General features: G+C 45.6%; 1 protein-coding gene across 1 annotated transcript in view; it reads right to left on the reverse strand.

Annotated features, from left to right (window-relative positions):
• The window catches only part of ERICH6B (glutamate rich 6B), a 441806-nt gene that overhangs the window by 89851 nt on the left and 335504 nt on the right, over nucleotides 1–16451 (reverse strand). The window contains exon 10 of the mRNA XM_075334387.1: nucleotides 9849–9931. Within this exon, the coding sequence (XP_075190502.1) occupies nucleotides 9849–9931 (83 nt within the window). The remainder of the gene's footprint in view (nucleotides 1–9848; nucleotides 9932–16451) is intronic.

Consider the following 16451-nt stretch of genomic DNA (forward strand, 5'->3'; position numbering starts at 1 on the left):
GATTGTTCTTCAATCTCTTGTAGTTGTCAGTATTATTGAGGATAGCCAGACACATCTTCCTGTAATCCTCCAGATCCTGCACCACTATATTGCCCCCTTTATCCGAACTTTTTATTACAATCGAGCGGTCTTGTTCCAAGGTACGCAAGGCCATCACTTCAGGTCTAGTCAGGTTGAACACTTTATGTTTTTTCTGGCGAGCCAAATTTTCAAGATCCTTTGAGACTTGTTCCACAAAAACATCCACTGTGGACTGATCAAACAGATTAGGAGGCATACGACGACTCTTGTTCTTAAGCGACGTAAATGGACCTTCGCCACTAAGGTTGGGGTCTGCGTCTGATAGATGGTAAAGTAGCCGTATGTCTCCCAAAAGAGCCTCAGGTACTCCCAGTTCTTTGCTCGTGCGTTTCTCTTCCTTTACAAAATGCTTATGCCACTTCAGTTTCCTAGCAAATAAATGTAGGTCTTTAATACTTTCAAACAGCTGGAAATCTGAAGTGGGAACAAAGGAAAGACCCCTGCTCAACACACACATCTCTTCCGTACTCAGAACCCGTGAGGACAGATTCAAGACCTGTGGTTGTCTGTCTGGTTGGGTGGGCGCGATTGACTTCTCAGGTAATATCCCTGGTCTAAAAAACGCACTCCTGGGTTATCGTTGTGGAACCCCCTACCTCTTCCTCTACCTCCTCTACCACGTTGCCTTCCTCTAGAGTTCTTGTTACGCTTTTCACTATCTGAGGCCTCAGTGTCCTACGGTCACATGGGCAGATCATGTGACCGTTATTGTATTTCCGGCTATACGGCAATACAAATATTAATGAGACTAGCACTGTAGGCAGGATGTCAGGGGCTTAGACGTGTGCCGCATAGCCCCGGTTATACTTTGGTGCAGGACAGATCGGATGACGCCGGCCTGCGGTCACATGGACGATCGGACGTCACATGGGCGGGACTTCCGGCCGCTCTGTGCGCCGGCAAAATGCTGTAGTTCCGGTCACATGGTATGAGTGGCAAGAATGTGATAGGTGGTGATGTCAGAGAGCACATGATCACCAAACACGGGGAGGTAATTGGGGGACGTCTTTCCAATACACCTATTGGTCAACGAGGGTGAGCCCTCAGTGACGGCCACCTATTGTTGTGGCCCAAATATGGTGGTGGGCGGTCCCACTATCAGATGATTGGCTTTTGACCGATCAATCTTTGTGTAGGGACGGTGTCCTCAGCACAGGGGTGGTAATTATGATAATTTGGGCATCCCGCCCACATGATATTTAAGGGCGGCAAGTTTGAAAGCCCAGTGCTTACTACCAGCCCGGACACAGTATGTTGGCTGTCCGTCTCTTCAATGAAGGTATGTGGGAAGCCTATTTGAGAATGCTTTGCGAACTTGATGATGAATCCGTGCATTGTTTTGAAGCCTGACTATATTGTTTATTTTTACAGTTGTTATTTCTTGACCACAGTCCCCTGAGGATTAAGATTAATTAAGAAACGCGTCGGGAGGTCTAAAGAAAACATCAGGTCAGATCGTTGCCAGCCAAGGGGTATTGTGAGGCGGATTGGTGCGCCCCCCCCTGTTACTGGACAACTAAAAACAAGTTTTTGTTTCAATTGACCATACTGTTGGTTACTGATTGCTGCAGATCGCAGCTTTTGTAGAATATTGTGGAGACAACAACATCTTTTAGTCTCTAATATCGATATTATAGTGGGATTATACCCACTTTAGTATCTGTCTATGCTATGGATTATTAATCTATATGTGCATTTATGGGACAATTGTCTCAATTGGTGTTACTCCAGTAGAACTATTATTACTGGTTACACAGTGTCCTTGACTGGGTAATAATAGGGGCTTGAACAACAGCCCTATTTAGCTGGTTGGTTTTACAACCATTTATGGTGTGTGGTATAATTTCTTTTTTAAAAAATTCAAATATTAAAAGTTAAATTTTAATTGTGACCACAATTTTAATACCTTTGCTTTGCTAATTCTCTATTCAACTGGTAAGCAACGACACATTCTGTTCCATATAAGTGTATCTCCCCAGCAGGAGTCGGACCGCTCGGATCCGGGTGTCGCTACTCGTGGCTTGAGGGTCTCCGGACCCAGGGGCTCAGGGTCACTCTAAAATATGATGGGGGGTTATTTACAGGGGAGATATAGTTTGTGACGCCACCGGTGGTGTGCGGTAAAAGGGAGTACCGCCGCTGCCATTGGGAGTACCCGGGGTGCTGGAACGGGGGCAGCCAGATGACGTTACCCTCCACGGGCAGGGAAGGCCCCGGAACTCTGGATGGTGGAATGGATTGCAGGAGAGTGCAGGCTCGCTGGGAGCAGGGGGGGTGATCAGGTACTCACTCGGAAAGAAAGCAGACGCTGACAACGTAGTAAACCAAGTCTCTGGGTGCTGCTGCCCTCTTGAGGGAGCTCGTCCGGGTTCCGTCCCCTGCAGCACTGCCTGATGGTCCGGAGCCTGCCTCCGTGCACAAGTTTTAGTAGTAGCCAAGTGGCCCGTAAGCTTGAAGCTGTCCGGGCCCCGCTCCCCACTTTTTGGTGTGAAGGAGCTGTGCTCTCAGGGGCTCACGCTTGGAATTTCAGTGGGCTGCTTTGGTTGGAAAGCCCTATCCCCCTCATTACACTAGTGCCCCCGATCTCTGAGCTTCGTGGGGACAGTCCATAAAGGCTCTATCCTCCGCAGGTTAATTGCCGGGTTGCTTGAAGCCTCTCCCCGACCTAGTGTCCAGTACCCTGACGTGCTTTCGGTCCCACCCCAGCTATTGTACTCGAGCTGCTGACTGTCCTCAAAGACTAGTCAAGGCACACAGTTCCAATATCCCGCGACCGGGTCTCTGACTCCTCCGGGTCCAGACCACCGTCTGCAATCCAATATTCTCCTGCCCGGGAGCCACACGCTCCCTCCTAGCTGCTCACTGTTCGAGGGCTACCACTCTCTTCGCTCCCCTGGAGCCAACTAACTTGTCAGCTCCCACCTCTCTGCCTGACCCCTAGGTGGGCGGCCCTATTCCAGCTTAGCAGCCCACTGGTGTGTCTGACAGGGTGTGGTGCGAGGTGTGATAGGGATTTTTGGATGCTGATGGAGGCAGTGCTGCAAGTTGGGAACCCAGAACCAAGAAAGGTTGAGTCCTGCACTTGGAGATAAAGAGCGTGCAGTACCCTGTGACGACCTGACTAGTCCAGGGGCGTCACATTCCCCCTTGGTTATGCGTAGCTCGTTCCCGAGCTACAGGACAACCAGAGGTTTATTTTGTTAACTGGAAAAGAGAAAAATAACAAGTTTAATTGACAATTTCACTTCCCTCACAGGGTAGGCACATTACTTAAATATAACACTGTAAAACTCGTAGAGTTCATTTTTATTAAGAGAACCATGGGAACGCTACCGGTTGTAGCAGTAGTCGGTGGCTCAGCCTACTCCCCTGCAGCCCCTTCCTGCGACAATCCATTCCCATTGTCCCTCTCCCTTCAACCCTCCACCAAAACAACCTGAAGTCCACCACTTCCTACTTGGTTCCGTGACAGGGTTGAAGTCCTGGAGGCTCAAAAGACAACTCTGGTAGACGCACTGGGCGCAACTATATACAAAAGAACAAGTTGGTGCTGGCTGCTGACACTCCCGCAGCCATGGTCCATGTTTAACTTTTAAATATTTGGCAGACAATCAGGTGACTTTACCGGATAATCAACATTTTAGCATTTTTCAAATTTTACTTATCATTTTCAGGGAAATAACAAACTTAGAAACATAACAAAAGAAAACAACAGTAGAATTAGATAGCCGGGTCCCGCTACCATTACTCTCTATATCTCAATGGGGGCTGCCCAAAGTTACCACGGGTCGACCTTCTCAACTCTGGATCCTCTTCTTCCTCCTGTAGTGTGGCAATGTCTGCTGTGGGTTCCTCACCATCAGTGACAGGTGTGGCTGGTTGGACTCTACGTGTTCGTAGTAAGGGTACGGGTACTACTCTAGGTGCCGAGGTGAGTGCAGTGTCAGTAAGCCTTTCCTGTTCTGGTTCCTCCACAGGTTGTGGGAATGTTAACACAGGGACTATCACTGCTCCATTTTGCATAGGCCAGTCTTCTGGGAAATCACCTAGAATGGTACGGATCATCCTCTTTCCACTACTTGAGGTTGGGGCTGGGGTTCATCTGGAACTCTTGAGGGTTCTGGACACTTCTTTAAGTGGTCCCTAGAAATGGCAGACGTGGTTCTTCCTTGATCCTTTCTGATTAGGCAAGTCTTCTGATTGTCAACGTTAGAGGGTTGCACCACATAGGGTTGCTTCTCCCATTGGTCATCCAGCTTGTGTAGTTTTCTCTTTCTCTTTAATACAATCTCGCCTGGTGAGAAAGGAGGAGCTCTTGCCTGCTTGTTGAACTTCTTTTCTTGCTTCTTCCTACTCTGGTTCAAGTTCTCCTCAACATATTCTTGGATTCGTCTGTGTTGGATCTGGCGACGTGACTCCCAATCCGCATCGGGTGAGTAAGCTTCAAGCAGTTCAACTTCCATTTCTAAGTCCACTGGGAGTCTCTCAGGTCTGGCTCTCCCCAGGTAAGCAGGTATACATTTGGTGGAGCCCACAGGAATATTATTGTAGATGTCAACAAGATCTGGCAATCTGGCCTTCGTTGCGGTGCTGGCAGTTAGATCTTTGACAGGTATCACCACCAGGAATCTTGAGTAGTGATCCACCATCGTGAGTGTGTAGGTGTAACCACTCCTGCTCGGGGCGAGCTTGACATAATCCAAAGCTACAAGTTCCAAGGGCTGCTTGGTGACTATTGGTTGGAGCGGCGCTCACTGACTGGTGCCATTTTTCCTCCTCAAAGCACAAGGACCACAATTTCTACACCATGTGTGACGCTCCTGGACTATCAGGTCGTCACAGGGTACTGCACAAACTGCCCTTCCGTGCAGTATTCCAAGTCTCTCATGGTTCTGGGTGCCTATCTTATGGTGTTGCCTCCAACAGTAAATCAAAACCTAGATACACACTGAACCACACCCACCAGGCACACCAATGGACGGCTTGAGTGGAATAGAGTCCCCCACCTGGGGGTCAGGGAGGGGAGGTGAGTAGTGTAGTCAGTCTGTCAGTGAGAGGAGAGTTGGGAAGTAGCCCTTGAGCTGTGAGGAGCTCAGAGGAGGTTGGGAGTGGTGGCTCCCAAGAGAAGCTGTCTAGGTTGCAGACGGTGGTCTGGACCTAGAGGAGTCAGACCCCCGGTCACAGGGGATTGCGGCTAGGTGCCTGGACCTGTCAAGGTTGACGGTCAGCAGCCTGGCACTGTCACCGGTCTGAGACCGAAGGCACGGCGGGGAACACGGACCCTAGGTCGGGGAGAAGCTTCAGGCAACTCGACAATTCACCTGAGGAGAACGGAGCCTTTATGATCTGTTCCCACTCGCTCCAGAATCGGGGCACTAGTGCAATGAGGGGATAGGGCCTTCCAACCAAAACGGTCCAGAAAATCCCAAGCGTGAGCCCTGAGAGCAAGCTCCCATACTTTACCATAGTAGGGAGTGGGGCCATGCTACCGGAACCACAAGTTGAAGTCACACTAAGTGCCAGGAAGCAGGCTCTCTCGGTTGTCGGCGTCTGCTTATTGACTGAGTGAGTACCTGAGTGACCCCTGCATCCCACGGCATCCCACCGAGTCCTGAGGCCTACCCCTACCCGTGGAGGGCCACAACACCTTGCCGCCCCACTCCATCACCCCGGGTACTCCCAACGGCAGCGGCGGTACTCCCAATTACCGTACACCACGGGTGGCATCACAAACTATCTTTCCCCTGTAAATACCCCCTTCTTCATTCGAGTGTGGCCCCTAGCCCCCGGGTCCGGAGAACCTCGAGCCACGAATAATCACCCCTGGATCCGAGCGGTTCGGAACGCTGCAGGGGCGGCACACATGCTTCTATGGTATCCCTCATTCCAATCCAATAGAAGCAACTCCTCGGCAACATATCCAACTTTTTCCATCCACAGTGCCCTGCTCTGTCGTGGTACGCTTCCAAGACCACCGGCACATATGCCTTTGGTATCACTATCTGGCATATTCTTTCATGCGTCTTGGGATTGGTGAGACTTCTGCACAACTTGCCCCGATGGAGATACAGTCGACTCCTATTCTGCCACAGCTTCTTAGCTTCCTCTGGAGTGTCTGGTTCAAGGTGGGAGACAGCTTGAGATATCAATGCCTTGATTAGTCTGATTGCAGGATCACCATTCCGAGCTTCACGCCAACCATGATGGGGTAACGGATTGAAGGTTGCCTCCTGTTGACTGCTATGAACCGGGGCTGTTCCATGCTAACAGGGCGATGGAAGGCGGACAGTTCAATCTCTTCCAGGTTGTCTTCATCCGCTCCATCATCGTGCAAATGGGGCATTCTGGACAAGGCATCCGCGTTGGTGTTCTTGTGGCCTGCTCTATATTTTATAATGAAATCATAGTTCACCAGTTTTGCAACCCAACACTGTTCCAGAGCTCCAAGCTTCGCCGTGTCCAGGTGGGTCAATGGATTATTATCCGTGTACTTGGTAAATTTTGTGGAGGCCAGGTAGTGCTTGAATCTCTCGGTTATGGCCCAGATGAGTGCCAAGATCTCCAACTTGAAAGAACTGTAGTTCTCAGGGTTTCTTTCTGTAGGTCGCAGCTTCCTGCTGGCATAGGCAATCACCTTCTTCTTGCCCTTCTGCACCTGGGACAGGACAGCTTCTAATCCCATGTTGCTGACATCCGTGTACAGTACAAACGGGAGACCGTAGTCGGGATATGCGAGGATCTCATCCCCCGTCAGAGCTGACTTCATCCGCTTGAAGGAATCTTCTTGTTTCTCACCCCACTTGAATGGAGGTCCAGAAGGCTTGCCATGCTTTGGTTGCCCAACCAGGAGATCTTGCAAGGGAGTCGCCATCGTGGTGTAGCCTATCACGAACCTGCAGTAATATCCCATCAGGCCCAGGAACTACCGCACTTCCCTGACAGTATTAGGCCTTGGGCAGTTCTGGATGGCTGTGATCTTCTCAGGATCTGGAGCCACATGCTCCCTTACCTCCATCCACAGGCAATGAGGAAGGAAGGAGGTGGGCGGCATGTTCTGACTGCTCATCTCCGCCCCTCCTCTGTTATTGGACGACCGTTTTGGGACGTCGCTGTGATGCCGAACGCACCTCCCTCTTGAAGGAGGGATTGTTTGGCGGGCACAGCAACATCACAGAACAGGTATGTGCGTGTGACGCTGCCGTAGCGATAATGTTGGCTACGGTAGTGATCACCACATATCGCACCAATGACAGAGGCGGGTGCTAACGCTCGCGACATCGCTAGCAATTGCTAGCGATGTCGCAGCGTGTAAAGCACCCTTAACTTGTCATCTCCCACCTCCCTGCCTGACCCTTAGGTGGGCGGCCCTATTCCAGCTTAGCAGCCCACTGGTGTGCCTGACAGGGTGTGGTGCGAGGTGTGATTGGGATTTTTGGATGCTGATGGAGGCAGTGCTGCAAGTTGGGAACCCAGAACCAAGAGGGGTTGAGTCCTGCACTGGGAGATAAAGAGCTAGTCCAGGGGCGTCACATAAGCACACTGACATACAGGAAGTAACATGTAGTAAAATCTCTACCTTCTGCACAATTTAATGACACATTTCCAGTTGTCACAGATAATGACACAATTATTCCAATAATCACTATGAAAAAACATAAGGTATAAGGGGTAATGCCATACTTCGTATTAGTCTTGCTTTACAGTCTGGCCGTGGATCCACCTGCTATTCAAGGCTGTCATATAGAGTAAGCATACTGATTTCTAATGCTGCATTATAGCTTCTAAGTCCGAACGTGCCCCTTCTTGCCCGCTTAAGGAAACTGCCGCACCTTTAGGTTTTTTCCACTTTCCTTGCTCCCTTAGTGCTTGACACACACACCCAATCTTTATTTTCTTGCTATAGTCGTGTCCTACCTTTTCATAGCTATCGGTGCAACCCCTATCTGAACTTGAACTAAAGCTGGTGTCACACATAACGACGACGACAACGACGTCGCTGCTACGTCACCATTTTCTGTGACGTTGCAGCGACGTCCCGTCGCTGTCGCTGTGTGTGACATCCAGCAACGACCTGGCCCCTGCTGTGAGGTCGCCGGTCGTTGCTGAATGTCCAGCTTCATTTTTTGGTTGTCACTCTCCCGCTGTGACACACACATCGCTGTGTGTGACAGCGAGAGAGCGACGAAATGAAGCGATCAGGAGCCGGCACTGGCAGCTGCGGTAAGCTGTAACCAGCGTAAACATCGGGTAACCAAGGGAAGACCTTTCCCTGGTTACCCGATGTTTACGCTGGTTACCAGCCTCCGCTCTTGCTGCCAGTGCCGGCTCCTGCACTGTGACATGTGGCTGCAGTACGCATCGGGTAATTAACCCGATGTATACTGTAGCAAGGAGAGCAAGGAGCCAGCGCTAAGCAGTGCGCGCGGCTCCCTGCTCTCTGCACTGTGACATGTAGCTGCAGCACACATCGGGTTAATTAACCCGATGTGTACTGTACCTAGGAGAGCAAGGAGCCAGCGCTAAGCGCGGCTCCCTGCTCTCTGCACATGTAGCGACGTTATGATCGCTGCTTCTGCTGTGTTCGACAGCTAAGCAGCGATCATAACAGCGACTTACAAGGTCGCTGTTACGTCACCGAAAATGGTGACGTAACAGCGACGTCGTTGTCGCTGTCGCTTAGTGTGACACCAGCTTAACTCTAACTGCTCTCCATCACTCCTCCCCACTGAGGCACCCCCTACAGTTAACTCTTTGATGACTAATAATAGGACCTGCGCTCTAAGAGGATGAGATTCGGTAAAAATTACTAGGAACATTTGAAAACATAAAAACAAGTACCACACATTAATACAAATACAATTGATGTCTTCAACTGGAACGCAACGACCTGCCACCCTTCCTACAATACCACAATGAATCACAGTACATTAACAGTATGTTTAGTGTTGTTCTAAATTAAATGGCTTAATTCTGTAGTTATGTAATTCTTAATAAACATAGTTATTTAACGGTGTTATTTGTGAGTGGAACAGCATCATAGCAACCAAGAGTACGGTAGAGCTAGGGAAACTTTTTATATCAAAGCTTTGACTGGTAAATGTGGGCCATTACAGTCAGAACTATCTATCAGCTTGGGTTTTTCTTGTGACCTGGACCATCATTAAAATGTGGCATGCTGAGTCAATTACACATTCCTGTAGATGCTTAAAAAGTAAAAATGTCATAAAAAAAAGAAAATGCCTTTCTAGTTACAAAATCTATTCATGTGAAAACTATTACTAAACCAACTGCTAGCTTGTAGCATAATAGGTTTATTGAAAGATTACAATGGGGACTCCTTTAGTAAATGCATTTTGATTTTTATATGCCCAATTTCTGGCTCCATTGTACAATCGGTGCTGCCACCATGCCACACATCATTGCAGATGCTAAATACAAAGTGAAATCAATAGCATATATACACATTATATTGTGAATGGTACTAAACTAAGGTGCGCAGTTCGTGTCTCCTGTTGTACGATATTATAAAAATAACAAAGGTAATAAAGTAGGCTAAAACGCCCCCTTGCATCCACTCACTGTTCCGAAACTGCTCATATATTCAGAGTTTTTAGTATTTGAAAGAATGAGATGTGTTTGCTTCTGTAGTCCTAGATGAAAGCATTCCTATTAGACACAAAGTTTCCATGGCAGGAAGAAATGTACTTTGGTCTCTACGGTGGGCTTAGACACGTCAAACATCACTTCATTTTAGTTAAGTCGGATACAGAACCTGGCCTGTGCCGTCTGGAAAGAGGGTGCAGAAATTCTGTCCTGAACTGTATCGCTTCTTGATAGTTTCACTAGGTCTCTGCAGAAATAAAAATAGGCAAAAATCATAATCAGCAAATAGGCTCTGTAATATATCTGTATTATATGTGTATTATATCATAAGTCAATAAGTTTATGAGCAGTTGAATGGAAAGCAACAAACACAAAATGGTATTTGTGCCAAATCATAAACCCAGTTCTGCAAATACAATGCTATAAAAGGGATTTCAACCAGCGCAGCATGTGCAAAAAAATTATTTGCAAACACAGGGTGACATGAATATGCATGTGCTTGGCGTATTAAAGGGTTTTTCCACTACTAGGACAAAGTGCAATTTCTTTATTTTTTGGACAAACTGATGAATTTTTTTAACCCCTTAGCTAAAAGTAAAAGTATACATGTTTGTTATCTTCAAATACGTTCGTAGCTGACTCATCATACGGAACATGCCAGTTTTACCATATAGTGAACAGGGTGAATAAAAGACCCCCAAAACAATCGTGCAATTGCACTTTTTTTGCAATTTCACTGCACTTGGAATTTGTTCCCCATTTTCCACTACATTATTTGGTAAAACTAATGGTTTTATTTAAAAGTACAACTTGTCTTGCAAAAAACAAGCCCTCATATGGCAAGATTGACGGAAAAATAAAAAAGTTATGGCTCTTGGAAGAAGGGGAGGAAAAAACAAAAACAAGAAAATAAAAAAATCGCCGGGGGTGAGTGAAGGGGCTAATCAACAGGAAGGGACCTGCGGCTAGAGGTGGAAACGAGTGGAATCAGTAGGAGTTGTCCTAGTAGTAGACAACCCTTTAATGTTATCCTCTGTTTGCAAAGTTTTTTTTACAATATGGGACTGATTAACTAATCATATGTAATATTTCAACAGTACAAACTTAGATTGGACAGTATGAAAATACACTTTTGTTTAACGTTCCAACTTTTGGTTGGTTTACTGTATACCACTTTTTTTTTGTCAAACTCTTGTTTCTGTTTGGCACATAGTAACATTTTAACTCACATCCTTTGTTCATTCACTTGTGACACATTTTGGTGCATGTTTCGGGTCTAAGCACAATCACATTAGTAAATGACCCCTTATATTTATTTATATTACAGTTATAGTTATAGAGTAAAATTTCTCATACAAAGCATTATGATAGCGCAGAAGTTGCAACTGAGAAAGGGCCCAAGGATGGAGGGGATCCGCCAACCCCAGCACCTACTTCAGCTGGATGTGCATCCAAGAACATGCTTTATGTGCAGCAATGGAGTGTTCCATGGTGCAAGCCATAGAGGTTAAGTGCATTACTTATTGTTTTCTTTGAAACCATTCTACCTGATTCTAGATCTTTCTATAGCTCTCCACAGGGGGTCCTTGACACTTGGAAAACTTTTCTGATATTTATTTTCACTCCTCTGTGATATCTTACAGAGAGCGCCAGGTCATAGCCGGTTAATAGTTTTTCACTTCCAAACTTATGGTCTCAACTGTGCTCACTAGAGCCTTCAGTAGTTTAGAAATTCTTCTGTAAGCAATGCCATCAATATGTTTTGAAACAATAAGGCTGCAAAGCTTTACAGACAGCTCACTGGTTTAACCCATCACGAGATGTTTCTTGTGTGGCATCTTGGCAGTGAGACACCATCAGTTGTACCAGCTATTATTTTACACTAAGTATCAGGATTGCTTTCTAATTACTGATAAATTTCAGCTGGTGTCATGACTTTCCATGACTTTTTGTACTTCTCTTTCTTCATGTGTTCAATACTTTCCTCTGTATAATTTCTTATTATTGCACATAACTTCCTTTATGGACATCTATGATTTCAGTTATTTGCATGTGTCGATAGGATGGGTTGTTACTGACATCTGGTGAGAATTTCATACCAATAGCACCTTTAGAAATATATTTACTTAGAAAATGGGTAACATGTTCAATACTTTCACCCTGCAAGGCCACAGCTGCCTCAGTGATTGTGTACATACTGCAGCAGTGATGTCATGTCAGCAAACTGCTGCCAATCACTGGGCTTAGAGGTAGGCACCATTAGCTGCCAAGTACAGTTATTGGCTGCAGTGTTATTGATGTAACTGCCCCTGGAGTTTGTACACAATGACTGGAGCACTGGTATAGGTAACAGTTGTTTTAATTATTTTTAGCAAGGCCAAGACAAATTGGTAAAAAAAAAAAGTTAATACAAGAAAACCGCTTTAGCGAGAAGAATAGAGAAGTAACATACTATTGCAGAAGATTACCTTGTACTAAAGGTAGCTTTCCACAGTTAACTAGATATTAAATCTATTCCATCTAATGCTGTAATGAATTGCAATGAATGGTTTCTATGTTTCATCTCAGCTTCAAGAACACGTCGTTTAGCAATGAGGGGAATGTGACAACAGTAAGTAGAAGATGATCAGTGGAAATGATGAAATTGTGGGAACAGTTGATCCAGCTCTTAAATCTCAGAGATGTGACCTTGTGTCAGTTTCAATCATAAAACAAGATTGCTATCTTTTATCCAATTTCGCAGATCTTTTGTTCAAATGGAAAATGAGTGAATCTAATAATATGTGAAGGGACCGAAGTTGGAAGGCCAAAATAGAGGCTGTTAGAAAAAAAGATAATCTACACCATCTTCACAAGGGGAATTATCACAAAGTGACACCTTAATGCACACAGCGGCTGTGAAGACATGGCCCTCTGTAGGGTCAGCAGGTACCTGCTTATCTGTTGGTGGTGGGGGATCTCCCTCTACAGCTTATTGGCACTATTAAGTAAAGGATCTGAAAATTGCTTATCTTACAAATGCTTTCAAGATTATGTATTAAAAGCACCATGTCACCCATCACCGGGGGATGTAAGAGGATTTTAGCTGCAGTCCTCCAATTTATGACACATTTGGCAGGTGTTAACCTGACAAATTTCAACAAATCTAGGTTCAAATGCTGCAGTATCTTTGTAATATTTTAGCATCGGGGATGTTTGAATTTTACAATTTCTGGTTTATCCCAAATTAAATCCACATACAAGCTTGAAAATCTTGTAACCTCTGTGAATGTATGTTGCAATGTATCAAAAACAGGGCATATTTTCTGACAACTGGGTTTTACAGTACCAACTTGTGCATGAAATTTTAATAACAATCATGAAGAGCGTAAATTGACCATTTCCAATTCATATGGTATAATGTGTACTTACCACTTTAGAAATGTTACCTAAATGATTATACAATGTTGAGGATGGAAAATCCCAATAACCCCATCACCCCTGGCCGATTATCAGTTTTCCTTTTTTGTTTTTTGCTCCTTCTTCCGAAGGCCAAAACATTTTTATTTTTCCGCCAATCTTGCCATATCAGGGCTTGTTTATTGTGGGATGAGTTATACTTTTAAATGAAACCATAAGTTTTACCATATAGTGTACTGGAAAACAGCAAAAAAATTCCAAGTGTGTAAAAATTACAAAAAAAGTGCTATTGCACATATGTTTTTGGGATTTTTATTTACTCTGTTCACTATATGGTAAAACTGATGTATTGTTGTGATGCCTCAGGTCGGTGCAAGTTCATAGACACCAAATATGTATAGTTTTTCTTTTGTTTAAGGGGTTAAAAAAATTCAGAAATTTGTCCAAAAAATGTGGTGCACTTATTGCGCCATTTTCCACGATCCATAGCTCTCTTAATTTTCGGGATCTATGGCTTAGTGGTAGCTTATTTTTTTGCGTCTCGAGCTGACATTTTTAATGGTACCATTTTTGTATAGAGGCTATGTTTTGATTGCCTATTATTGCATTTTGCGGCAACCAAAAAATGTAATTTTGGTGTTTGGAACTTTTTTGCCGCTATGCCGTTTACCGATCAGATTAATTGATTTTATATTTTGATAGATTGGGCATTTCTGAACTCGGCGATGCCAAATGTGTTTATATTTTGTGTGTTTAACCTTTTAATTTTCAATGGGGTGAAAAGGGGTGATTTGAATTTTTATTTTGTTTTACGTTTTTAAAACTTTTTTTTACTTTTTTTTTATCCCCCTACTGGACTATAAGGATCAGCAGTCTGATTGCTCATTCATTTATGTTGATCACATCTACACAGCTGAGATCACCAGAAATGCTCGTCTCTTGTAACAGGCAGCACTTGAGCCGCTGTTACAGGAAGTGAGTAATGATAGCTACAGGAGTCATCACATGATCCTGTGCCATCATGGCAACCATCGGCTTCATGTGATACTCCCGATGGCGGTGGGTGAGTGTGTGTTTACCGTGGCAGGGATCACGTTTTGACAACACGATTTAAGGGGTTATCAGGCGCGGGTGGATCGACGCTCCACCTGCACCTGCGAGGCACACATGTCAGCTGTTCAAATCAGCTGACATGTGCAATGATGTTTTACTTTAGTATATTTTGGTGATACAATCATTACAGCGCTTATTTGAAACCATGCCTATGGTTGGGCTTTATAGGAAACTGTGATTTTTACTATACAGTGGCATGTAAATGTTTGGGCACCCCTGGTCAAAGTTACTGTTATTGCAAACAGTTAAGCAAGTTGAAGATGAAATGATCTTTTAAAAGCATAAAGTTAAAGATGACACATTTCCTTTGAATTTTAGACAAAAAAAAATAGTTTTCAGTTTTTACATTTTAAAAATAACAAAAAGCAAAAATGGGCCGATGCAAAAGTTTGGGCACCCTAGGTGAATTGTGTGCTCAGATAACTTTACCAAGGTTTCAGACCTTAATTAGCCTGTTAAGGTTATGGCTTGATCACTATCATCACTAGGAAAGGCCAGGAGATGCAAATTGTACAGCTTTGTAAAAACCGTGTCCTCTAACCTTGTGCAAAAAAACAGCAGCCATGGGTTCTTCTAAGGGTGGAAACACATCTATGCGAGTAAAATCGGTCCGACTGGGCTGAAAAAAACTCGGCTGATTTTAGTTCACGTTAGGTGCGAGTGCAACGCAAGTGCGATGCTATTTCTGAATAAATTAATGATTTTACTAGCGTGTGTTATGCGTGTGTAATGCGTATTTTTTACTATGTCATCTGCCATTCAGCGCTGCTACATGGCCGCTGACAGCAGACACAGACAGCCATGTAGCAGAGCTGAACGGCAGATGACAGCAGACACAGACAGAGCCGCACAATCAGTATGAACTCGGGTGAACTTAACCCGACTTCATTGTCATGCTGCGGCTCTGTCTGTGCCGCGTCCTGATTAGCGGTCACCAGTGAAGGGCCCACCGGTGACCACTAATCCCCCGAGTGATTGAAGTTAGCTGCCCTCTCTCATACTCACCGATCCCCGGCGTGGCGCTGCGCTGCACGGCGTTCACACTGCTCCAGCGGCTTTTACTATTTTGAAAAAGCCGGCTGCTCATGAAACAATCTCGTATTCCCTGCTTTCCCCGCCCACAGGCACCTATGATTGGTTGCAGTGAGACACGCCCCCACGCTGAGTGACAGGTGTCTCACTGCACCCAATCACAGCAGCCGGTGGGCGTGTCTATACTGTGCAGTGAAATAAATAATTAAAAAAAATGGCGTGCGGTCCCCCCCAATTTTAATACCAGCCAGATAAAGCCATACGGCTGAAGGCTGATATTCTCAGGCTGGGGAGCTCCACGTTATGGGGAGCCCCCGAGCCTAACAATATCAGCCAGCAGCCGCCCAGAATTGCCGCATACATTATATGCGACAGTTCTGGGACTGTACCCGGCTCTTCCCGATTTGCCCTGGTGCGTTGGCAAATCGGGGTAATAAGGAGTTAATGGCAGCCCATAGCTGCCAATAAGTCCTAGATTAATCATGTCAGGCGTCTATGAGACACCCTCCATGATTAATCTGTAAGTTACAGTATATAAACACACACACACACACACACGAAAAAATCCTTTATTAGAAATAAAAAACACAAACAAATTCCCTCATTACCAATTTAATAAACCCCAAAAAGCCCTCCATATCCGGCGTAATCCACGGACCTCCAGCGTCGCTTCCAGCATGAAGGTGACAGGAGCTGCAGCAGACACCGCCGCTCCGGTCAGCTTCACACAGCAACTGAAGACAGCCGCGCGATCAGCTGAGCTGTCACTGAGGTTACCCGCTGTCACTGGATCCAGCGGTGGATGCAGCGGTGGCCGCGGGTAACCTCAGTGACAGCTCAGCTGATCGCGCTACTCACCTCAGTTGCTGCTTGGAGGTGACCGGAGCGGCGGTGTCTGCTGCAGCTCCTGTCACCTCCATGCTGGAAGCGACGCTGAAGGTCCGTGGATTACGCCGGATATGGAGGGCTTTTTGGGGCTTATTAAATTGGTAATGAGGGAATTTGTTTGTGCTTTTATTTCTAATAAAGGATTTTTTCATGTGTGTGTGTGTTTATTTACTGTAACTTACAGATTAATCATGGAGGGTGTCTCATAGACGCCTGACATGATTAATCTAGGATTTAGTGGCAGCTATGGGCTGCCATTAACTCCTTATTACCCCGATTTGCCAACGCACCAGGGCAAATCGGGAAGAGCCGGGTACAGTCCCAGAACTGTCGCA

Source organism: Anomaloglossus baeobatrachus, chromosome 2 (assembly GCF_048569485.1).
Source record: "Anomaloglossus baeobatrachus isolate aAnoBae1 chromosome 2, aAnoBae1.hap1, whole genome shotgun sequence".
Lineage (NCBI taxonomy): Eukaryota > Metazoa > Chordata > Amphibia > Anura > Aromobatidae > Anomaloglossus > Anomaloglossus baeobatrachus.